General features: G+C 50.6%; 1 protein-coding gene across 4 annotated transcripts in view; it reads left to right on the top strand.

Moving 5' to 3' along the window:
* spag8 (sperm associated antigen 8) overlaps positions 1 to 24924 on the top strand; it is a 76545-nt gene that overhangs the window by 3923 nt on the left and 47698 nt on the right. For all 4 annotated transcript variants that reach the window (XM_072497162.1, XM_072497160.1, XM_072497163.1 and 1 more), the window contains exon 2: positions 10556 to 10727. In XM_072497162.1, the coding sequence (XP_072353263.1) occupies positions 10556 to 10727 (172 nt within the window). The remainder of the gene's footprint in view (positions 1 to 10555; positions 10728 to 24924) is intronic.

Here is a 24924-nt window from a genome sequence, read left to right as displayed (position 1 = left end):
TGTTGCTCATTTTAGCCTTAGTTTAATTGCTCTAATTCTGTCACCTTTGCTCTTGAGTCGGCAGGTATCTTTTTGATACCGCCACGTGGTTCAAGTCCGAGTAATGATTAATAATCCAACACACCGCTTAGTAAGAGTTAAATCAACGCTCATTTATTATATACAGCAATTAATACTTATACATTAATTCTACTTCTAAGCAACTTCCTACAACTAACAGGCCAATACTTAACTTTGGAAATTGCCCACCAGGTCAGGAAACGAATGGCCTTTCGTATGGGTTCTGAGCCTGCGGGATTCAAAGCTGGTACAGCTCGATAGTCAGGAGTGTCTATCTGGTAGCGATCATTGGAGTAAGACTTACGTTTCTTTCGGCTGTTGTTAGAGAGAGTGAAGAAGGGTGCAGCCGGGAGAAGAAGGGTGCAGCCGGGAGAAGAAGGGTGCAGCCGGGGGAAGAAGGGAAGAGAGCGATTTGACCTTGGACTCTATTCTTATAGTCACCAGAGGCTTCCCGCCTTTCGGGGCGGACCTTGTACCTGGTTCCAAGTGATTGGACTTGGTCCCAATCACTTGGTTCAATATTCTCCAATGCTGGAGCGATTTCTTGATCGAGGGGTGGTCATTTACCTCTCTTTGTGTAAGCTCCTGCTGGCGCCGAAAAGTCTGGGTCGACTTTGTGTTACTAATTTGTAGCATATTGTTCCAGGGATTGCTACTTACTATGCAGATGGCTGGTGTGTTGTTGTGTTGATGGCTGCATGTATCGATTCGGTCTGGCTTCCCCAGAGGCGAATACACAGTTTTACCTGCAGCTGTCTGTTTGAGTCCTGTTGGCTGATTTTCCCATCAGCCTCTTCCGTTCACCATTTTAAATCGGGGTTTGGCCATTCTAATCGGGAGTTAGCCATTTTACATGGCTACAGATGTCAACTGACTTCTGCCTGTGTTGCAATGGAAGCGGAGATGTTGACCCGTAGATGTTGCATCATGAGTGCATCTGTAAGTGTTGGCCACCAACTCCATGCTGCAAAGGATAGGCTGCAAGCCCTCCATGAAGCCCTATGCCAAGTTGGAACCAGAATCATCCATGCCCCTTCATAGAGAACAGATTGTTTTGCCTGAATAACCATCCTGTACGCTGCCTATTGAAGTCCACATCTGAGTCTTCTGCAGCAGAGCTCGTGAGCACCATGTGGTTCACCACATGCAGATACAACCCTCGCTAAGCAGTGTTACCATCTGATCTGGTGCCGTGAGTGTCAGATCAGGTAAATGCTTCTTCATCAGACATCAGTTTAGCTGTCACCCTTCCTCATGAGGTTCCAATGGATCAACATGCAACACTTGGGTGTCTGAAAGAAGAATGGGAGGGTTGGGGCGAGGGAAGAAAGCAAGAGGCAATACCCTCTCCAACTTATGCTTCATACCAGATCGCAAGATGACAGTGAGGTATATTTGAGAAGGACCAAAAGGCAGGAATATACCGCCATCACAAAAGTTCTCATTGATGCCAGATGCAACAGCCTCTGTGACAATCAGCCCCATGATGCACTGCACTAGAGCTCAGGCATGCTCGACCTCTACTGTTTCTGCGCTCCCCCCTCCTGTTATGGCCCCCTTGTCCTGCAAGAGTCAGGGAAGAATGTCATTCACTATGTGACAAAGTATTTATGTGATGTGCCTGCCATTGCTGAATAGCTGATGATAAGTGCAAGCAAGGGTTGGGGGGGGGGGGGGGGGTGGGGGGGGTGGTAGTGGTGGTGGTGAGGCTGGCCCCAATGGCAGGTGTATGAGGATGAGGTGGAAAATCTGAATGTTCTTTGAAGATGCACCACTAACATTGACCACCCATGTGGGGTCATTGTGTTTCTTCTGGCACAAATGCCAGATCCTCACAGCCAGACTCTGGGAATTGTCCTCCCTGGCCACCTGCTCCTATTCCTTTTTTTGGTTGTTCATTGAGGGGCACTGGCACCCTTTGGAAACATGGTGTATCTCCTTCTTTCTACTTCCGGTAGCAATGCCCCCAGCACCACTTCAGAAGACCTGGGAGCCCTCCTTCCTATTGCACTATTTTCTGCCCTTTTGCTGCTTATTTAAGTGTTTCACAAATAGTCTGCAACAACATGTGTACAATAAGTGAAGTTCCTCTCACACAGGTTGGGCCCTTCATTAAGCATGATGCCAATCAGCAGCATGTGTTCAGAAGAATGAGGGGGGGGGATATAAAGTTCTAACAGGACTAGACAGGGTAGATGCAGGAAGGATGTTCCCGATGGTGGGTGTGTCCAGAACCAGGGATCACCTTCTGAGGATACGGGGTAGACCATTTAGGACAGAGATGAGGAGAAATTTCTTCACCCAGAGAGTGGTGAGCCTGTGAAATTCATTACCACAGGAAGTAGTTGAGTCCAAAACATTGGTTGGTTTCAATAAGCAGTTAGATATATTACTTAGGGCGAAGGGGTTCAAAGGATATGGGGAAAGCAGGATTAGGCTATTGAGTTGGATGATCAGCCATGATCATAATGAATGGTGGAAAGGCTTGAAGGGCTGAATGACCTCCTCCTGCTCCTATTGTTTTTCTATGTTTCTATGTCACGCTTGGCCGGATGCTGAAATCATTGAAATGAGAAGGCAGCACAATGTCTGTATGTTGGCTACCTCAACAAGACAGAGCAGTGATTGCGCAGTGAAGCTCCCAGCTCCAAAAATGGGCCTTGGCAAATATTTCCCCTATACATCTCATTTCTTTTAACCCCACCCTGCTAGAATGTCAATAAGGTTGGAGATGGTTGGAGAAGATGGATGGTGATAAGGTTGGAGAGATGGATGGTGAGAAGGATGGATCACATAATGAAAAGAAAAGAATGTCAAAAGCACCAGTTTCTCTCCAGGCTCTTGGCCAATAAACATTGCCAGACTCTTTTACTCTGAAATGACAGGGGAAGGAAACTGGACCAATGCGCTCTTAAAAAAGCAATAGTGACTACACCTAAAAAACACATTTTGACAGCGGCACGGGCGCACAGTGGTTAGCACTGTTGCTTCACAGCACCAGGGACCCAGGTTAGATTCCCGGCTTGGGTCACCCTCCGTGCGGAATCTGCATGTTCTCCCTGTGTCTGTGTGGGTTTCCTCCAGGTGCTCCAGTTTCCTCCCACAAGTACCGAAAGACGTGGGGCTGGATTCTCCGCCCCGTCACTTTTCTGTCCCGACCCGCCGACGGGATTCTCCATTACGCCAGCCGGTCAGTGGGGTTTCCCATTGAGGGGCAGCCCCACGCCGCCGGGAAACCCCCGGGCGCCGGCAAAACGGAGAATCAGGCCGGCGGAGAATCCTGCCCGTGTTGTTCGGTGAATTGGACATTCTGAATTCTCCCATTGTGTACCTGGACAGGCGCCAGAATGTGGCGACTGGGGGATTTTCACAGTTACTTCATTGCAGTGTTAATGTCAGCTTACTTGTGACAATAATAAAGATTATTACTGCTATTCAAAGAATTCACATTTATACAGACCCTCCTTAGATCCTCAGGATGCCCCATGGTCTCTACAGTCAATGGATTACCCTAGAACTGCAGCCATTGCCATAAATTAACCACAGCAATTTGCATGTGTACTGCACCTTTAACATATAAACACCAAAAGTACCACATGAGATTTAAAAACATATCTGTGGCAATCAAGTGCAATTCTCTGTAAATACCACTATTATCTTCATTTAATACTTTAGTTACTTACCCAGTGAACGGGAGCACTTTACCTTCTTGAAATTACATGCAGTTATTTTGCTTGTATTGAATGTTTTAAATAACCGCTAATTCTGCACTTTGACAGGACTCTAGGTTTGCTCATTTCTCAGTCACAAATCACTCAGCGTTGAAACAAATGCATTAAGCACTGCTTTGCACTGGTCCACCGCTGACACCCTGTTCATAATGGCAATATAAGTTATTTTTCGGAATTTGGAGCTAAGTTGGCTGAGCGGAGAAGTGGCAACTTTATCCTGCTGTTGACAGCGCTGTACCTGTGCTGTGTTGTACCTCACCTGGGTTTGCTTGATGCTGATGATAATTTTACAACTTCGTACCACTGTCAGGAAGTCTCATGGTTAGTGATAATTCAGGTGATTGCAGCAAACAATTTTCCGGTCATAGATTTCCAATGGCCCAGGTCTTCCAGTCAGCAGCAATGCTGAGTGCATTGCTACTGCCTGTGAAATTTTCTGTGTACTGGCGGAACTGCTCATTTGCAGCCAAGACTTCTGATCCAGGCTGATGCAGAAATGGACCAGTGCAACCTCTTGAGAAAGGCCAATGTGTATAGCAGATTTGGGGGGAGGAGAGGACATACCTCCCTTTTTATAATAATGTCTGCTGTACCCAGGTAAGTTTTTAATGATCCAGTGTTTTAATGAATGAGTGCCAGTGAGTGAGTGAGTGAATGCGCGGTTGAGTGCATGAATGAGTGAGCCGGTGCTTGAATGAATGGATGGGTGAGTGAGCTGATCGGTGAATGGGCAGTTGGTGTTTGGTGGGTAGTCAGGTCAGGAGGGCAGTCAGGTGGGGAGAAGGGTGGTGGCAGGGAGTCAGGTTGGGTCAGAGAAGGTGATGATTGGGATGGTCAGTTATGGCGCTGTTGCTCGTTTTAGCCTCAGTTTAATTGCTCTTATTCTGTCACCTTTGCTCTTGAGTCGCCAGGTAGCTTTCTGATACCGCCACGTGGTTCAAGTCCGAGTAATGATTAATAATCCAACACACCGCTTAGTAAGAGTTAAATCAATGCTCATTTATTATATACAGCAATTAATACTTATACATTAATTCTACTTCTAAGCTACTTCCTACAACTAACATGCCAATACTTAACTTTGGAAATGGCCCACCAGGTCAGGGAAATGAATGGCCTTTCGAATGGGTTCTGAGCCTGCGGGATTCAAAGCTGGTACAGGTCGATAGTCAGGAGTGCCTATCCGGTAGCGATCGTTGGAGTAAAACTTACGTTCTCTTGCAGAAGGGTCTCGAAGGGTGCAGAGCGGAGAAGAAGGGTCAATTTGAACTTGGCCCCTATTCTTATAGTCCCCAGGGGCTTCCCGCCTCTCGGGGCGGACCTTGTACCTGGTTCCAAGTGATTGGACTTGGTCCCAATCACTTGGTTTGAGCGATTCCTTGACTGAGGGGTGGTCATTTACCTCTCTTTGTGTCAGCTCCTGCTGGTGCCGAAAGGTCTGGGTTGGCTTTGTGTGTCTATTTTGTATCAATTGTTCCCGGGGATTGCTGATTAATATGCAGATGGCCGGGGTGTTGTTATGTTGATGGCTGCAGGTATCGATTCGGTCTGGCTTCCCCAGAGACGAATACACAATTTTACCTGCAGCTGTCTGTTTGAGTCCTGTTGGCTGATTTTCCCATCAGCCTCCTCCGTTTGCCATTTTAAATCGGGGTTTGGCAATTCTAATCGGGAGTCAGCCATTTTACATGGCTACAGTGCTCAGTTCTGTTACACTGGCTTTTCTTGGAGTTAGGCCTGGTATTAATAGCTCAACATTTCCTGGGTAAGTATCCAGTGAGTCCTGAGAATCTGGCCCAAGTCTCCGACCTCCAAGTCAGTGTTGGAGACATGGACAGAAGATCCCAGGCAATGCAAATAATTTTACTGAAAGTTTAAATCTCCTGAGCAATTTCAGTATATGTGCACATGTCAGGACTTCTGTAGCGTCCAAACATGCAACACAGGATCACTGTTGTGGACCGGAAGAGATTTAAGCCAATGGGCGGGATTCTCTGGCCGCGTCCGCCTGACGACCAGGGAATCCCATCTGATGTCAATGGAGTTCTCCATTGTACCCGGCTCGCCCGTGGTGTTCCTGTAGCAGGCTGGACGGGAGAATCAGCCCAATGGGTGGAATTTTCCCTCAATTTGTTGGAGTGTCAGGCTCTGACTGAAAACCGTCTTGCATCTCTTCAGATGCACAGCTGAGTTTTCAGGCCAAATCTTGAGCCACTCTGACAAAAAAAAAATGAGGGTGTGTGTTTTACAGCATCAGTCTGATGGGGCAATGCCTGATCGAGCCAACAAGGCCGGCTCCACAGAGATTGGGATGCCATGATTAAAGGGTGCACTGATCAGAACTTACGTTAACCCCCCCCACAAATGTGTTGGGGATCTGCCTCCTGCCACCACACAATTATAGGGGGCTCTTCCCCATCCTCACAACCACAGCATCAGAATTGCCACCAGCCCCCCCCTCCCTCAATACAAGGTCACCCCTCTATGCCCGCTCCTCCCTCAATGCCAGGATCCACCCATCAACGCCAGGTTCTCCTGTTCACTGCCCTCACAGAATAATCTCAGAATAATACAGTGTAGAAGAGGCCCTTTGGCCCAACGAGTCTGCACCGCCATAAGAAAAAACCCTGACCTGTATTCCTAATCCCATTTGCCAGCACTTGGTCCATAGCCTTGAATGTTATGACATGTCAAGTTCTCATCCAGGTTTTTAAAGGATGTGAGGCAACTTGCCTCTGCCACTCTCCCAGGCAGTGTGTTCCAGACCATCACCACCCTCTGGGTAAAAAAATGTTTTTCCTCAAACCCCCTTAAACTTCCTACACTTCACCTTGAACGTGTGTCCCCTCATAACTTTGGAAGGAGTAATGTGACAAGGAAGTGTTCAATGAATGGCTTGACACTGGAAAGTTCTCAGGAACAAAGGGACCTTGGACCTTCCAACTAAGGGGAACAGCTGTTCCCTATTCACCCCTGTTATAAACATGTACACCTCGATCAGGTCCCCCCTCAGTCTTCTCTGCTCTAGTGAAATCATCCTAAGCCTATCCAACCTCACTTCATAACTTAAACGTTCCATCCCAGGCAGCATCCTGATGAATCACCTCTGTACCCCCTCCAGTGCCATCACATCCATCCTATAATGTGACGAGCATTATTGCACAGTACTCCAACTGTGGCATCACCAAAGTTGAATACAACTCCAAGATGACCTCGCTGCTTTTGTAATCTATACCTTGATTGATAAAGGCAAGTGTCCCATATGCCTTTTACACCACCTTATTAACCTGCCTTCAGAGATCTATGGACAAACACTCCAAGGTCCCTTTGTTCCTCAGAACTTCCCAGTGTTAAGCCATTCATTGAACACTTCCTGGTCACATTACTCCTTCCAAAGTGTACCACCTCACACTTCTCAGGGTTAAATTCCATCTGCCACGTTTTTGTCCATTTGACCACCCCGTCTAGATCTTCCTGTAACCCAAGACACTCAACCTCACTGTTAACTACCCGACCAATCTTTGTATCATCCGCAAACTTACTGCTCCTACCCCCCCCCCCCCCCCCCCATAGTCATCTATGCCGTTTATATAAATGACAAACAATAGGGGACCCAGCACCGATCCCTGTGGTACACAAAAGGACACTGGCTTCCACTGTCATCTGTCATCGCCCTCTGTCTCCGACAGCTAAGCCAATTTCTCCCCCATCATTGCTAAGTCCGCCCTTAAAAGGCCTTGCCGTCCTTCCCCCCCACCACACATCGCAGGATCTCGCCCAATTGGGCTCCCCAGATGGCCCACTCTGGTCCTGCCCCTGGGCACAGGTTGACACTTGCTGGCACTGCCAGGTTGATGCAGTTGTCATTGCCAGGTCAGCACTGCTAAGTTGGTACTGCCAGGCTGGCACTTCCAGCGGAACCTGTGTTATGTCGCTGGCAAGGGCTGGGAATGATCAGGGAATGAGATCTCGCCAGTGAGAAACTAATTTCCTGACTCTCGCGGTATTTTGTTCCCGCATCGCCATTCTCGCTGATGGCAAATGTGGGTGCAAAATAGCCCACAATTTGTGTGCAAAAGGCCTCTGCACAACAGAAAGCCAGAAAATGACTCCCTTGGTGCTTGGAGTGGAAAGTGTTCCATTCTTAGACAATGTGATAAGTTAATAAAGAGAAAAAACAACTGAAATAAAAACAAAAAAAAAATCAGGACATACTCAGCAGCTGTGAAGAGAGAAACAGTCATATTTCAGAACAATCATCTTTCACCAGAACAGATGCTGCCAGACCTGATGAGTATTTCCAACATTTTCTGCTTTTATTTCAGACTTCCAGCATTTACAGTCATTTGCCTTTGTAGAACGTTAACTGACAGGTTTAGGATAATGGGGCTGAATTTTCCTCAATTAACCTCACATTTTTAATGGGAATTTGCTCATGTTAGAATCTCGTGAAATAACAGCACAGATTCCCACTTTTGTACTTCACTGACCATCTGTGGCTGTTAATGGAGGCTTAATTGCAAAGAAAATCGCAGGTCATTGTAAAGAAACAGCTCTTTTTGTGCCCAAATCTCCTTAGCAGTTCAGATAATTATAATTGCACATAATTGTGGTGTCATTTTTGGGATATAATCACGATCAGGTTTAAGCTTCCTTGAATCAACACCCATTATTTTACTGTGAGCCCATGTGAATTACCAAAAGAGAGTTTTGTGGCAATCAAGTGAAATTGTAAAACAGAACGGGAGTCTTTCAATAATGACTATAATACCTCCAAATTTAACATAATTAACCACTATTATTATCACTTAGAGCTTTATTTACTTAACCTTGTAGGAAGATGGCATCGTTTTACTTTCTCAGAACTGTCCAGATGTTTAGCCCTTCCCTGAATGATTTAAGAAGCATCTATTTCTGCATGTTGAGAAACCTTCGGCGTCACTGATCGCCATGTGGGTGGAATTATGAAGAATTCACCGAGATACCAGAAACTTTAATCAACAGTGTCCAAATAACTAACATCTCAAACAATGCTATATTAAGGCACCATTATTCATGATACATTCTTGTATTTCAGCCAGCTGGTTTGAATCACTTCACAAAACCAAGAGCAGACCATTTATTTCCAGTTTTTAATGAAAGTAATATCTGTCCATGGTATTGATTTGAAGTTAAAAATAATAGCCTAGATATTAGGCCACATTGCTGAGGCCTCAGAATGTGTGCACAAACACATGAATGGAAGTGCATTAACTGCTATATTAATAATAATAATCTTTATTAGTGTCACAAGTAGTCTTACATAACACTGCAATGAAGTTACTGTGAAAACTCCCCAGTCGCCACATTCTAGTGCTTGTTCGGGTACACTGAGAGAGAATTCAGAATGTTCAATTCACCTAACAGTCTCCTTCGGGTCTTGTGGGAGGAAATCGGAGCACCCGGAGGAAACCCACGAGGACACAGGGAGAATGTGCAGACTCCACACAGACAGTGACCCAAGCCAGGAATCGAACCTGGGTCCCTGGCACTGTGAAGCAACAGTGCTTGGATAAGGCCAAACACGAAGTGTCCTTGCCATACACCTTAAGAAGGTGTTTTGCATATGAATGTAAGCAGCCTAAGATCTACTTGTGGTCTCTGCTCCAACACTGCCTTACCCAGAGGCAGTTGAATCTTTGCAGAATGTACTTAAGGAAGGTAAAGTCGCCATAGTCCCAGATTTTATTGAATAAACTGGATTGTTCCATCCAGAGAGGTGGAGGCTGATGGGCGACCTGATAGAAGTTTATAAAATTATTAGGGTTATAGATAGGGTGAACGGTTGGAAGTGACAATTACAAGGGGGCACAAGTTCAAGGTGAGGGGGGAGATTTCAGTGGAGATTTGTGGGGGAAGTTTTTTTTTTTTATAAACACAGAGTGGTGGTGGCCTGGAATACACTGCCAAGTGAGGTGGTTGAGGCAGAAACGTTAGCGATCTTTAAGACTTATCTGGATAGGCACACGAACAGACAGGGTATAGAGGGATACACACGGTTGTCTAGATAGGACATGTGATTGGCGCAGGCTTGGAGGGCTGAAGGGCCTGTTCCTGTGCTGTATTGTTCTTTGTTTGACCATAGGCTGCTTTCCCCTTTGAGGAGGAGAGCTGACTGGTGGCGATTTAACCTTGTGGTCACCAAACCTCAGGCGAGGGGCAAAGCTGAGAAGTTGGGGCCTTCATGAATAACCTCAGCTGGTATGGAAATTGAACCCACGCTGCTGGCCTCGCTCTGCATCACAACCCAGCTGTCTAGCCAAGTGAGCTAAACCTTAGGGAAACGATCCTACTGAATGCCGGACAACCAAGACGATAAATCATTTATATCAGTGTGGAGCCATGAGAAGCTCAAATGCTCACCTCAACTCGACATTAAACGACATCTAAGAACTCTTGTTATAAAGTGAGTGCATGTGGATACCAGGTGAGAACAGAATTATGGCATGTAGCCCTATTCATTCTATTAGTCAAATAGCATTTACTGTCGGAGTCTATGAAAAATATTCACTTGAATTTGATGAGGAGGACATTTTTAAAATCCTGAATTTTGCCACAGGGTGTGGTAAGTATCAGTACTTTGTGTTGGTGGTTTGAATTTGTAATCTCAAATTTAGCTTGTTCTAAGTGGCAAATACTGATCATTAACAAATTATGGAAAGAATGCGACGAATACCCTCGTGGTGTAATTTAATACTCTTTGACCTTTTCTTCACTTGTTTTAGAGAGTGTCATCTCCCTTTGATCAAGATGAAGAGAAGGCCACATCACATGCTTTAGCATTCAAGAATGGGCACAAAGGTCTTCTCAGCACTGATTACTTGTCCAACATGACTGACATAACCACGTATAAAGATTCGTACCCTCCTCCCATGGGGCCTCAACAACCGGAAAGAGGTAACCTTTAAATTAAAAAGGAAATGGATTTTCATAACACTTACTCTTTCTTTATTAACTTGCCTGGATCGTAATTATGTACAGAATTTGGTTCAATTACTGTGTACGTGCATGGCATTCATGAGAATATAAATGGAGTCCAATGCATTTTTTTTTTTACATCTTAGTAAATCAAACCAAAAAACTTAATTCATTTTTCAATGATCTCCAGTTGATTTCTGTCCTCTTATTTGTTAGTGAAGATAGTTCAGAAGGACTCTTTCCTGGTCTTTACTAAGTTACCCCAATTGCAGCCAATAAATTTGGGAGACGGTTACAATTGGTTTCAGTAGTCCAGGACAAAGGAAGAGGGAAAAAGATGGTCAGGAACCCATTCCTGATTGAACAAAGAACAAGAACATTACAGCACAGGAACAGGCCCTTCGTCCCACCAAGCCTGTGCTGATACAGATTCCTTATTTAGACCTACTACTTATTGCTCAAATGATCTGTATCCCTCCAATCCAGCCCATTCATGATACACCTTAAATGTTGCTATCATGCCTGCCTCCACCACCTCCACTGGCAATGCGTTCCAGGCACCCACCACCTTCTGTGAGAAAAAGTTTCCTCGCTCATCTCCCCTAAACCTTCACCCTCTCAACTTGAACCTGTGCCCCCTTGTAATTGAGTCTTCCACCTTGGAAAACAGCTTCTGACTATTCACCCTGTCTATATCTCTCATAATTTTGTAGATCACAATCACGTCTCCTCTCAGCCTCTGTCTTTCCAACGAAATCAATCCGAATTTATTTAACCCCTCCTGAGAGCTAACACCCTCCAGACCAGGCAACATCCTGTGAAACCTTCTTGACCACTTTATCCACCTGCATTGCCACTTTCATGGAACTATGGATGTGAACGCCCAGATCCCTCTGTACATCAATGGTCCTCAGGGTTCTGCCATTTGGTAATAAGTCCACGGAGGCATAAGTCCCTTCACCAGAATTCCTTTTATTTACAAAACCAACAGCCGAACACCCAGGTGCATTCAGCTTGCTGTCTACACTGGGAGTGCAGAGGATCGGACACTCCGTTATATACAGAGAAAGCGGTTCCCTGATTGGGCCACTAATCAGGGAACTAATTTTCTAATGGCCAATCTCAAAGGCCTTGCCCAAGTCATTACACCCCTCCCCCCAATGTCCGAGGAGCTCCTGTGGTCCTCGTGACTCATGGGTCTCCTGCTTAGTTTCTGCGCTGGGTCCAGATCCTCCACTTAAGCCTCTGAGGTGGGGGGGGCTATAACAACTAGGCGCCCGTCTTTTCCGATGAGTGCCTGAGGGGCGGTTCGCCCTTCCTCCGGTAGCAGGGGGACAGCTGCAACATTATTGATGTTGTCCATATCGGAGTCCGATGTCCTCACCAGTGGTGCGGGAGGGGCGTTAATGGTTTGTCGGGGAGGACTCTCCCTAGTCCTCGGTATACTGGTCTGAGTCAGCTCCGAGGGAGGAAACAGATCTGAAGCCCGCACCTGGTCCAGGCGCTTTTTTACTATGTGTTCTCCCACACGCATCTCATACGACACAGGTCCTGTCCTGGCCTTGACCATTCCTGCTACCCATATGGGGCAATGGCATAATTTCTGACCCATACATTTTCACCTGTGTTGAACTGCCTTTCTCGGCGAGTGTTGTCGTGGCCCCTACACTGGGCCTCTTTGGTGTCGTTCTACTCTTCCGCCTAAATTTGGGAATAGTAGACTCAGCCTGGTTCGAAGTTGTCTGCCCACGAGTAGCTCTGCCGGTGCTATTCCCGTTGTGGCGCGTGGGGTTGTCCTATAGTTGAATAGCCAGTGCAACAGTTTAGACGGATGCTGCTGACTGTATTTTCATCGTGACTTTTAAGGTCTGGACGGCTCTCTCCGCCAACCCATTTGATGCCGGGTGGTATGATGCCGTCCTTATGTGCCGAATACTATTTGACTTCATTAATTTTGTGAACTCCTGGCTGCTGAAAACCGATCCATTATCTGAAGCTAACAGCTCCGGGATACCATATGTTGCAAACGAGGTGTGAAGGTTTGCGATGGTTGCTGTTGTGTTTGCCGAGTTCACTTTGTAGACATCCAGCCATTTGGAATGGGTGTCTACTATCACAAAAAACATTGAACCCAGAAACAGGCCTTCAAAGTCAACATGAAGTTGCAACCATGGTCCACCCAGCCATTCCCATGCATGCAGCGGGGCTGCCGGTGGCACCTTCTGCCTTTGTTGGCATTCTTGGCACCGACCTACCAATGCCGCTATGTCTGTGTCCAGGCCAGGCCACCAGACATAGCTCCTGGCCAGCATCTTCATTTTTGATACTTCAAAGTGCCCATGATGTAGTTCAGCCAGAATGGTCTCGACTTGGAAATATTATTTGAGCTCCCCATAGCAGTATTCCGTCTTACAGTGATCAGCTCTCGTCTGCTCGAGTAGGGGTGGAATTCCTACTGGACCGGTCTTTCCATCTCCCTCGTTAGCACCATGTGTTTTAGTTTTACTAAAACCGGGTCACTTTATGTCCACAAACAAATGTTTTGTGCGGCCACTGGAAGGGTGTCCAGGAATTGTAGTGCCATCACCTTTTCTTCTATTTTGGATACCAATGGCAGGATGTCCGATAATGGCAGCCTTCTTAGTGCATCGGCGTTTGCCACCTGGGTTCCCAGACGATGCTCCAGTTGATATTGGTATGCAGCCAGTAGTAGGCCCCAGCGTTGGATCTGAGCCGAAGCTATTGGTGGCACCGCTTTTGTCTTTTCAGCAAGCCCAGCAACGGCTTATGGTCGGTGATTATTGTGAATTTCCACCCATACACGTACTGGTGAAATTTTTTCACCGCAAGCATCACAGCCAGTCCTTCCTATACGATTTGGGCATACTTTCGCTCTGCTGCTAACGTCCTGGAAGCAAACACTAATAGGCCGTTCCTATCCGTTTTTCCCTGTGTGCCAAAACTGCCCCAATGCCATATGGAGACGTGCTGCAAGTGAGCATCAACTGTTTCCTGGGGTCGTAGTGTGCCAAGACATTTGCTGAGGAGAGCTGTTGTTTTATCTTCTTGAAAGCCGTCTTGGCAGGCAGATCACTCCCAGGCTTGCCCCATTTTTAGTAATTGGTGTAGGGGGTCCAGAATGGAAGCCTTGTTCTGCATGAACTTTCCGTAGTATGTCAACAGTCCTAAAAAAGATCTTAACTCCTGGATTGTGGTGGGGGCCGGGCCATCTTTAATCGCCCTCACCCGATCCTCCAAAGGTTGTAGACCTGACTTGTCAACCTTGTACCCCCAATAAGTTACTCTAGGTGTAAAAAAACACATTTCTCCCTCTTTAGACGCACGCCTGCTGCTGAAAACCTCTTTAAGGATATCCTCCAGGTTTTGCAGGTGTTCTGTCCTTGATTTTCCCATAAGAGGATGTCGTCTAGGTAAATGGCGACCTGTGGTAACCCTTGTAATATAGTCCCCATTGTCCTCTGGAATATCGCACAGGCTGACGATACCCCGAAGGGTAATCTTGTATACTGAAAAAGACCCTTCAGGGTGTTTATCTTGAGATTTCTGCGACTCTTTATCCAGCTTCAGCAGTAGATATACGTGGCTCATATCCAGTTTTGAGAATAAGAGTCCACCAGCCAGCTTTGCGTACAAATCCTCAATCCGGGGAATAGGGTATTTGTCCAGTTGTGAGTAGCTGTTGATAGTTTGTTTGAAATCGCCACAAAGGCGGACCGAGCCATCCGACTGAAGGATAGGCACCACGGGTGCCGCCCCTGCTGCAAACTGGAACAATTTTATTATTCCTTCCTGCTCCAATCTTTTGATTTCTGTATCAACTTTCTGCATTTAATGCAAAGGATACTGGTCGGGCCTTGTAGAATTTTGGGACTGCCTCTGGACTACGTGTAATGTCCCCTTTATTGTGCCGAGCCCTTCTCGGAAAACCTCTGGGTATCTGCGCAGGAGTTCACTCAGGCGACCATTTTCCAGCTGGAAAATGTTTTCCCAATCCTGCTGGATCTCTTTTAGCCAGTTTTGTCCCAATAAGCTTGGTCCCGCACCTTTCACTACCATTAATGCGCCTAACCAGTTGCTCTCCATAAGCCTCAGGTACATGTGTTGTGCCCAACATTCTCAGTTGTTCCCCTGTGTATGTCCTCAGTTTTGCCGAGGTCCTGGTTAGGGATAGGGGTTGGAGTCCAGTGCGAATTTTATTAAATACTGTTTATTAAACACGGTGCTGGTTTAGTGCAGTGGGCTAAACAGCTGGCGTGTAATGAGAACAATGCCAGCAGCGCGGGTTCAATTCCCATACCGGCCCCCCAGAACAGGCGCCGGAATGTGGCGACTAGGGGCTTTTCACAGTAACTTCATTGAAGCTTGCTTGTGACAATAAGCAATTATTATTCCTCTATCACTGATACGGCTGCTCCCGTGTCAACTTCCATTAATGAGGGACGTCCATCCAACCTTATGGTTAATTTAATGGGTTTTGATTTAACCATCACTACACAATTTAGTTGTGCCTCGTCGGGGATAGGTGGGGCTTCTAGGGTGTGCGTTCTCCTATACCCTGGCCTAAGTGTCCTTCTCCAAGATATTGGTTTTGGGCTTCTATTTCTCCTTTCTGGCTCAGGTCTCTGGCAACAACAATAATATCTTGCCGGGCGAAAAGCTGCAGGGCTGCCGTATGTCTGGTCGTAATTTTCCCTTGCTTGGGAGGGCTTCTGTGAGTGGGCCTGGGTCCTTATTATCCGAGTCGTTCCTGAGGGTGGCTCTGCAGTTGCCTATCCCCCAGCAGTAGTCCCTTAACTCAGTTTCACTGGTATGGACGTCTACCTCCATCGGAGTACCCTGTAACACATGTGCTCCTTCGCTGCTTTTTCTAAGGACAAGGCCAGCTGCAATGCTTGTTTGCAATCCAGCTCGGCCTCTGCTAGCAGACGTTTTTGTATTGCTAAATTATGTATTCCGCACGCCAACCGGTCTCGGAGCATCTAATTTGGCATCAGGCTAATCGCCTTAATCTTGTTAAAAAGTTGGGACGGACTCCTCAGTGTCTCGGAATGCTGAGTAAAACCGGTACCTTCACAGGATCAGAGGTGGCTTAGGGTCATAGTACTCTTTTACTAAGTCGGTCAATTCCTGGAAAGTTTTCGTGTCAGGTGCCTCCGGAAAAGTTAGACTGCACATAATGGAAAAAGCTTCCAGCCCACACGCAGTGAGCAGAATGGCCCGTTGCTTATCATCCGGAACTATATCATTTGCTCTAAAAAAGTACTTCATCCGCTCTACATATTGGGCCCAGTCTTCATAGAATTTACAGTGCAGAAGGAGGCCATTCGGCCCATCAAGTCTGCACTGGCCCTTGGAAAGAGCACCCCACTTAAGCCCACACCTCCACCCTATCCCTGCAACCCAGTAACCCCACCTAACCTTTTTTAGACACTAAAGGCAATTTATCATGGCCAATTCACCTAACCTGCACATCTTTGGACTGTGGGAAGAAACCGGAGCACCCGGAGGAAACCCACCCACACACGGGGAGATCGTGCAGACTCTGCACAGACAGTGACTCAAGCAGGGAATCGAACCTGGGACCCTGGAGCTGTGAACCACCTGTGCTAACCACTGTGCTACCGTGCTGCCCATCTTCCACTGCAGGGTCAAAAGAATCCAACTTCCCAAATAAAGGCATTTTGCCTGTCAGTGGCTTACCCTCAATATGTGGCGGCTGCTAACGAGCAGGTTCCTTCGGATCATTCCATTTTCCTCGTTGCCACTGTAATAAGTTCACAGAGGCCCTTCACCAGAATTCCTTTTATTTACAAAACCAACAGCCGAACAACCAGGTGCATTCCACATTCTGTCTACACTGGGAGTGCAGAGGATCTGACACTCCCTGTTATATACACAGAAAGGGGTTCCCTGATTGGGCCACTAATCAGGGAACTTGTATTCTAATTGACCAATCTCAAAGACCTGGCCTAAGTCATTGTACATTTACTATATAATTCACATCTGAATTTGATCTTCCAATATGCATCACCAAGCATTTGTACGGATTGTACACCATCTGATATTTCTTTGCCCAACTCTCCAATCTATCCATATTCTGCTGTATTCTCTGACACTCCCCTTCACTATCTGCAACTCCGCCTAGCTTAGTGTCATCTGCAACCTGTTCCATCCTTCGCGACCCGCGCCAGCCGACCTTCGTGACCCACACTGACCAACCTTCGCAACTTACTTTTTTGCTTACATTAATGCAACAGGTGAGCCTGCTTTGTCCTCACGATCTCTATTGCTTTGTCATTCAGTGTTACATTTCTGCTGAGAGCTTCAGCGGAAGATTTAATTTCTCGCTGAATCCTTTCAAAAAAAATCAAAATCGCCATGCTTAGTCTTCAAATGCTTTTGAAGTTTTCAGGGTTTAATCTTTCATTTGCCAGTACCTCCCTGCACATAACGCACATGGGAAGTGTGATTTGCATTTACACAATTAATAAACCATACTTGAAGAAATCACCTTTATACTGCTCTGTTTCCGATTTCAGCTTCTTCGTAATGGGTCATTTTGTGCTGCCGGGGAGACTCCTGAGAAGCTTTCTGCAGCAGCTTCAGTTGTGAAATCCTGGTCTGTTTGTGTCTCTGGCCCTCTCTTCCTTATTACAAAGAACAAAGAACAAAGAAAAGTACAGCACAGGAACAGGCCCTTCGGCCCTCCAAGCCCGTGCCGACCATGCTGCCCATCTAAACTAAAATCTTCTACACTTCCTGGGTCTGTATCCCTCTATTCCCATCCTATTCATGTATTTGTCAAGATGCGCCATAAATGTCACTATCGTCCCTGCTTCCACCACCTCCTCCGGCAGCGAGTTCCAGGCACCCACTACCCTCTGTGTAAAAAGCTTGCCTCGTACATCCCCTCTAAACCTTGCCTCTCGCACCTTAAACCTATGCCCCCTAGTAATTGACCCCTCTACCCTGGGAAAAAGCCTCTGACTATCCACTCTGTCTATGCCCCTCATACATTACAAGCTGATCCAACTTCAGTTCTTCACACACTCCTGTTCCTTGCTTGCGGCAGCTACAGAATGGAGAAATCTCTCCTTCAGAATTTTGCGGCCAAAGCACGGATTGCGTGACTTCAGTGTACATGCCGGGCGCGTGACCTGCTCTTTCTCACCACTTCTGGTGCAAAGACTCTGCAGTTTTTAATAAGAAATGTGGTCCTGGCACAGCACGCTGATTCTTGGAGGAGGCGGTACTGGGACAGGGCGCTGTCGTTAGGATGAAATGGTACTGGGATAGCGCGCTGATGTCAGGAGGTGGCATTCTGCCCCACTAGGTACCGGCCCTGTGCACTGCCGGATCTGAGGGGCATGCATGTGGATATATTCTCTTTTTTTCAAACAGCATATTGTGCCTCCTGAGTTTTAATTGTGAAGACTGATAACTTATAATACACCATTATAGTGACACGGTTGCAGAGGTTTCAAACATTCACACAGATTTCCCATGCTGGTGCTTAAATTCCGCTTGCCCTGCCCCTGAGGTGAACCACACATAATTTATTTTCTGTGATTGTTGCTGGTGTCTTCTTCTTGGATCTCAGTTTGACGAACAAACAAATTGCTACAATCCCCGTTTCTGTAGCTATCACATGCTTCCTCCTCCCTGTGATGGTGTTGGCATTGAAGTTCTTGTGGGAGTCAGTGAACTGGTGCTGACTGCCGGCATTGTGACCCGCCATTCTCACCTCTCAGACAAACTTCACTTGGCCGCTTTCCGTGTTCTTCACAGGCCCTGAGCTCCAACAGTCCCGCCACCAGAAGCACCGCCCCCGCCTCCTCCTATTGGTCAGCGGAACAATGAGGCACCGGATGTGACTGTGGTGAACGTATTGCTGCTACAATTCACCACTGTATTGTATTATGTTGCTATTAGTGGTGAGCGATTGAATAAACTCGGTTTGTTCTCACTGGAACGAAGGAGGTTGAGGGGCGACCTGATAGAGGTATACAAAATTATGAGGGGCATAGACAGAGTGGATAGTCAGAGGCTTTTCCCCAGGGTAGAGGGGTCAATTACTAGGGGGCATAGGTTTAAGGTGAGAGGGGCAAAGTTTAGAGTAGATGTACGAGGCAAGTTTTTTACGCAGAGGGTAGTGGGTGCCTGGAACTCACTACCGGAGGAGGTAGTGGAGGCAGGGACGATAGGGACATTTAAGGGGCATCTTGACAAATATATGAATAGGATGGGAATAGAAGGATACGGACCCAGGAAGTGTAGAAGATTGTAGTTTAGTCGGGCAGTATGGTCGGCACGGGCTTGGAGGGCCGAAGGGCCTGTTCCTGTGCTGTACATTTCTTTGTTCTTTGTTCTTTGTTATGTTGATGCCCTTGTGGGCTCCGCCTGTGGCTCCGCCCCCTCGGGGGTGGTATATAGATCTGCAGCCTGTATGTGGCACTCAGTACAGAGCAGGCACAGGTCTAGCTTATTAAAACCACTGTTCACTTCTACTAATCGTCTTGTGTGAATTGATGGTCGCATCAATTTAATAAGCTAAGATATCGCAATGTAAGCCGCCTGATTGACTGGAACTCGACCCACAGGCAGCTGAAGCAAAAGGAATCTTTTCACACTGGCTCCGCTCCTTTGAGGCCTACCTCACCACCTCCTCCTTGCCCGCCGTCACCGAGGCACAGAAGCTGAGTCTCCTACATGCCCGGGTGAGCCACAGAATCTCCGTACTAATCGAAGACGCGACCACGTACGCAGACGCGGTCGCGATCCTGAAAATACATTACGTGAGGCCGGTGAATGAAGTGTTTGCGCGGTATCTCCTCACCACACGTTGTCAACGCCCCGGGGAATCGCTGGAGAAATATCTACGCGACCTGAAGGTACTCGCTCGCAGCACATGGAACTCGCCATCTGGGACACCTATGTGGCTGGAGTCCGGTCCAACTATGTCAGCGCCTGCTCGAAAAGGGGGCCCTCAACCTAGAAGAGACGGTAAAACTATCCGCCTCATTAGAGGTAGCCTTCCAGAGCCTAAATGCTTTCCCCTCCGACCACGCGATTTCCTCGTGGGTGCCGGAGGCGCGACCATCACCCGACCCGAGAGTGTCCCAGGGCTATGTCGCGTGGCTGCCCGCCCAACCCAGGGGGCCACCTTGCTATTTCTGCGATCAGAACCAGCACCCCAGGCAGCGTTGCCAACTCGGAACGCGACCTGCAGCGACTGTGACAAGAAAGGACATTTTGCCAAAGTCTGCTTGGCCCGACCCAAAGTTCCAAAATCGCAGGCCCGACTCACAGGCCCGCAAACCCCGCATTGTGGCTGTGTGCCTGCCAGTAACGCCCCCTTCTGACGCGTCATCCGCCTCGTGCTATCCGTGGGGGCCGCCATATTCAACACCACCTGACACGTGCGACCGACGGGGGCCGCCATCTTGGCCGCCATCTTCAACGCTGCCCGACACGTGCGGCCGATGGGGGCTGCCATCTTGGGAGCACCCCTCTACCACCGACCATGCTGGCTGCCCACAGCTTGCCGCTGTCAATCTCGACCAGTCACGGCCCAAGCACCTCAAGAACTCCATGATGACCGTCCGGGTCAATGGGCACGAAACGCCCTGTCTGTTTGACTCTGGGAGCACGGAGAGCTTCATCCATCCGGACACGGTAAGGCGCTGTTCCCTCCAGATTTTCCCCGCATCCCAAACAATCTCCCCTGCTTCCGGATCACATTCAGTGCAGATCACATTCAGTGCCGTCGCGAGCCTCGCGATACAGGGCGCCGACTATGCCAATTTTAAACTCTATGTCCTCCCCATCTCTGCGCTCTTCTCTTGTTAGGACTGGATTTCCAGTGCAACCTCAGAAGCCTGACCCTGAAGTTCGGCGGACCGCTACCCCCTCTCACCGTATGCAGCCTCGCGACCCTTAAGGTCGCCTCTCCCCCGCTCTTCGGGAACCTCACCTCGACTGTAAACCCGTTGCCACAAGGAGCAGGCGATACAGTGCCCAGGACAGTTCTTTTATCAAGTCGGAGGTCCAGCGGCTCTTGAGGGAGGGGATCATCAAGGCCAGTAATAGCCCCTGGAGAGCCCAAGTGGTGGTCGTCAGGACCGGGGAAAAGAACCAGATGGTTGTAGACTACAGCCAGACCATAAATCGTTACACGCAACCCGATGCGTACCCCCTTCCCCGGATAGCGGGCATGGTTAATCAGATTGCACCCTACCGGGTTTTCTCCACGGTAGATCTGGGGCGTCATTCTCCGCCCCCCCAGAGGGTCGGAGAATGGCCGTTGGCCACCGTGAATCCCGCCCCCGCCGAAGTCTCCGAAGGGAGAAGAGTCGGCGGGGCGTTAATGGCGCTGCTGCCGCGGAGAATGTCACGGGTCTGCGCAAGGCAGCCGATTTTCGGCCTGCCGATATTCTCCCTTCCGGATGGGCCAAAGTCCCGTCGACGTGATGACCGTTCACGTCGACGTGAATCAAACCTCCTTTTCATCGGCGTGACCCGGTGCTCCAGGCTCACGCCGACCAGCGAGGAGGTGAGTGACGGCATGGGGGGTTGGCTCTGGGCAGGCAATGGCGTGGCCGCAGTCTGATTGCGTGAGGAGAGGTGTGTCTCGGGTTGTGTGTGTGTGTGTGCGGCGGGGGGGGGGGGGGTGGTTAGAGTAGGCTGGGCTCCGGGAGAGTGCCGGGAGGGGGTCCGTGCCGGAGTGGGGGTTGGGGGGGGGTCCGTGCTGGGGTGGAGGTTGGGGGGGGGTCCGTGCTGGGGTGGAGGTTGGGGGGGGGTCCGTGCTGGGGTGGAGGTTGGGGAGGGTCCGTGCCGTGCCAGGGTGGAGGTTGGGGGTTGGGGGGGGTCCGTGCTGGGGTGGAGGTTGGGGGGGGGTCCGTGCCGTGCCGTGCCGGGGTGGAGGTTGGGGGTTGGGGGGGGGGTCCGTGCTGGGGTGGAGGTTGGGGGGGGTTCCGTGCTGGGGTGAAGGTTGGGGGGGGTCCGTGCTGGGGTGGAGGTTGTGGGGGGGTCCGTGCTGGGGTGGAGGTTGGGGGGGGTCCGTGCCGGGGTGGAGGTTCGGGGGGGGTCTGTGCTGGGGTGGAGATTGGGGGGGGGTCCGTGCTGGGGTGGAGGTTGGGGGGGGTCCGTGCCGGGGTGGAGGTTGGGGGGGGGTCCGTGCTGGGGTGGAGGTTGGGGGGGGTTCGTGCTGGGGTGTAGGTTGGGGGGGGTCCGTGCCATGCCGGGGTGGAGGTTGGGAGTTGGGGGGGGGTCCGTGCTGGGGTGGAGGTTGGGGGGGGGTCCGTGCTGGGGTGGAGGTTGGGGGGTGTCCGTGCCGTGCCGGGGTGGAGGTTGGGGCTTGGGGGGGTGTCCGTGCTGGGGTGGAGGTTGGGGGGGGGGGTCCGTGCTGGGGTGGAGGTTGGGGGGGGTCCGTGCCGAGGAGGGGGATGGGAGGGCAAGTGAGTTGGTCCACCTGGCCAGGTGCCAGCCTCCAACAGTTGGACCCATGCGGTCCATGCCACCTGGCTGGGGGGAGGAGGGGATATGGGCAATGATGACATGTCGTCGTTCCCCTCCCCCCCCCACCAGGCCGTCATGTTTTCAGATCATCCAGCGATGTTGGCCGCCGTGGTGGCAGCCGCTCATGTCTATGTTGCCCTGGATGAGGAGGAGGAGGAGGAGGAGGAGCATGCCAGAGAGGCGGCGCAGGCTGCCGCAGAGGGGCAGGCGGCAGCCGCCCAGGCTGGAGGGACACCTGACCAACAGGAGACGTCGCGGCCCCACGGCAACGGAGGCACCCGAGGGCGCCCCGTGTGTACCAGCCCCGGCAGTCATACCAGGACCTCACAGACCGAGAATGCAGGAGGAGACTCCGGATGAGCCGGGAAACCGTGGCACACATCTGCCACCTGCTGGCACACCTGTCACCGCGTGGCACTGGCGGGGGACACCCTCTCCCCGTGTCCGTCAAGGTTACGGTGGCCCTGAACTTTTATGCAACGGGGTCATTCCAGGCACCGAGTGGGGACCTGTCCGGTATATCGCAGACATCGGTGCATCGGTGCATCCGGGCAGTGACAGATGCCCTATATGCCATGGCGCACCGCTACATCCGCTTCCCCGTGGACCGGGCCAGCCAAGATGCCCGGGCCGTGGGCTTCTCTGCCGTTGCCGGGTTCCCCATGGTCCAGGGCACGATCGATGGGATGCACGTGCCTCCTGCAGATAACAGGGCCGTGTTCACTAATAGGAAGGGGACCTATTCGATGAACGTACAGGTGGTCTGCGACCACCGCATGATGATCCTGCACGTCTGCGCACGTCACCCAGGCAGTGTACGCGACTCATTCGTGTTGTCGCGGTCATCCATCCCCGGCATGTACGAGGGACGCCATCCCCGGCTGAGGGGCTGGTTGCTGGGCGACAGGGGCTACCCATTGCGATCGTGGCTGATGACGCCTATACGGAGGCCACGCAATGAGGCGGAGAACCGCTACAATGATGCCCATGTAGCGACAAGGGGAGTGATCGAGAGGTGCTTTGGCGTGCTGAAGATGCGTTTCAGGTGCCTGGACCTCTCTGGGGGCGCCCTCCAGTATTGGTCAGATAGGGTCGGCCGCATCATTGTGGTGTGCTGCATCCTGCACAACATAGCCCAGCAGAGGGGCGATGTGCCGCAGGCAGAGGAGAGCGGAGTGGAGGAGCAGCAGGAAGAGGCCCAGTCCTCCCCAGATGAGGGGGATGGGGGCAATGGTCAGGGCAGATGGGGTAGACACAGGCGGGTGGCTGTCCACCGTTACCGGCTGGCCCAGCGGGCACGGGACAGACTGATAGACGCCCGCTTCACTGACTAGATGGGCGTGGGAATCGGGTAGTATGGCCACAGACCGCACACCATGGCAACAGCCGACCACCCACACCCCCCACCCATCCACCCACCCAGCACCCTCACCCCCCTCCCCAACCCCACCCACCCCACCCGCATGCACACCCACCCCCCCCCCCCCCCATTGCCGATCCACCTGCGGCACAACGGGCCGGGCTCACACAGTTGCGGGTGGACACGTGTCTATCGCAGGCCATGGAGGATGATGACAACCCGCCCTGCGATGAGCTCCTGGCTCTACATCGTTGGACTATGTCTGACCCATGGCCACAGTACCACCATCCACCCGGACCATCCCTGCATGCGGCTGTGACACTGCAGCGCACGGTCCCGTCCTCTGCCCGGGGGATGTTGATGGCGGCCCAGGGGGCAGACTCACCTGGGGCTGAGGTAAGACCACCCTTCACACACACACTTGCGCTCAACGTACATGACACCCCCGCACACTTTGGAGAGAGCACAAAGGCAGCTTCTGTAGGTGTAACATTGACTTTAATAACCAAAGGAGTTCATGCACGTGCCCTAGCCCCTAAAACTCATCTGTGCCCTGCACCCGTGCCAACTTACTCAGTGTCTAATTGTTTGGCCTTACGGGCCCTTTGACTACGTCTACGTGGTTCCCCAGACGGTACAGCAGAACTGGAGGTGGACTCCTGTGATTCCTGCCCTCTGACACTGGATCCCTTTGGCGGCCGTTTCCTGGGGCGTCCTCGCCTAGATGGGCCAGGCTGCGGCCCGGGCGACTGGGATGGCGAGCTGCCAGCCTGTCCTGCCCGTTGCCCACCCGATGCACCTGGGACCTGGGGAGTCCGAGGTGTCGCGGTGTACCGGGACCTCCCCTACAGAGGGAGCCGGAACGGACCACACCACCTCCTCCTCCCTCGGGGTGCCCGATGGCCCCCAGGCCTCTACATGGGTGGGGGATGCGAACGGACTGGCCATCCGACGCCCCCCCGACATCTGGCGCTGCCCGTGCTGGTATCGACAGGGGTCTGCAGGTTTGTAGCCATGGAGCCCAGGGGGTTTGCAAACCCTGTCTGTGACAGTGCGACGCCGGCTCGCACATGGCCACTGGCGCCGATGCCCTCAGCGATGGCCTGCAGAGACTGTGCCATGGCCTGCTGAGACTGGGCCATGGCCTGCAGAGACTGGGCTATGGCGTTGTGCGCCTCTGCCATCTTGCGCTGGCACTGGCTCATGGCCTCCTGTGAGAGGGCAGCCATTTCCTGGGCCACAGATGCCGCCTGCATGGAAGGCCCCAGGCCCCGCAAA

This window comes from Scyliorhinus torazame, chromosome 3 (assembly GCF_047496885.1).
Source record: "Scyliorhinus torazame isolate Kashiwa2021f chromosome 3, sScyTor2.1, whole genome shotgun sequence".
Taxonomy (NCBI): Eukaryota; Metazoa; Chordata; class Chondrichthyes; order Carcharhiniformes; family Scyliorhinidae; genus Scyliorhinus; species Scyliorhinus torazame.
Note: the sequence above shows the minus strand (reverse complement) of the source record. Positions and strands in the feature narration are given on the sequence as shown.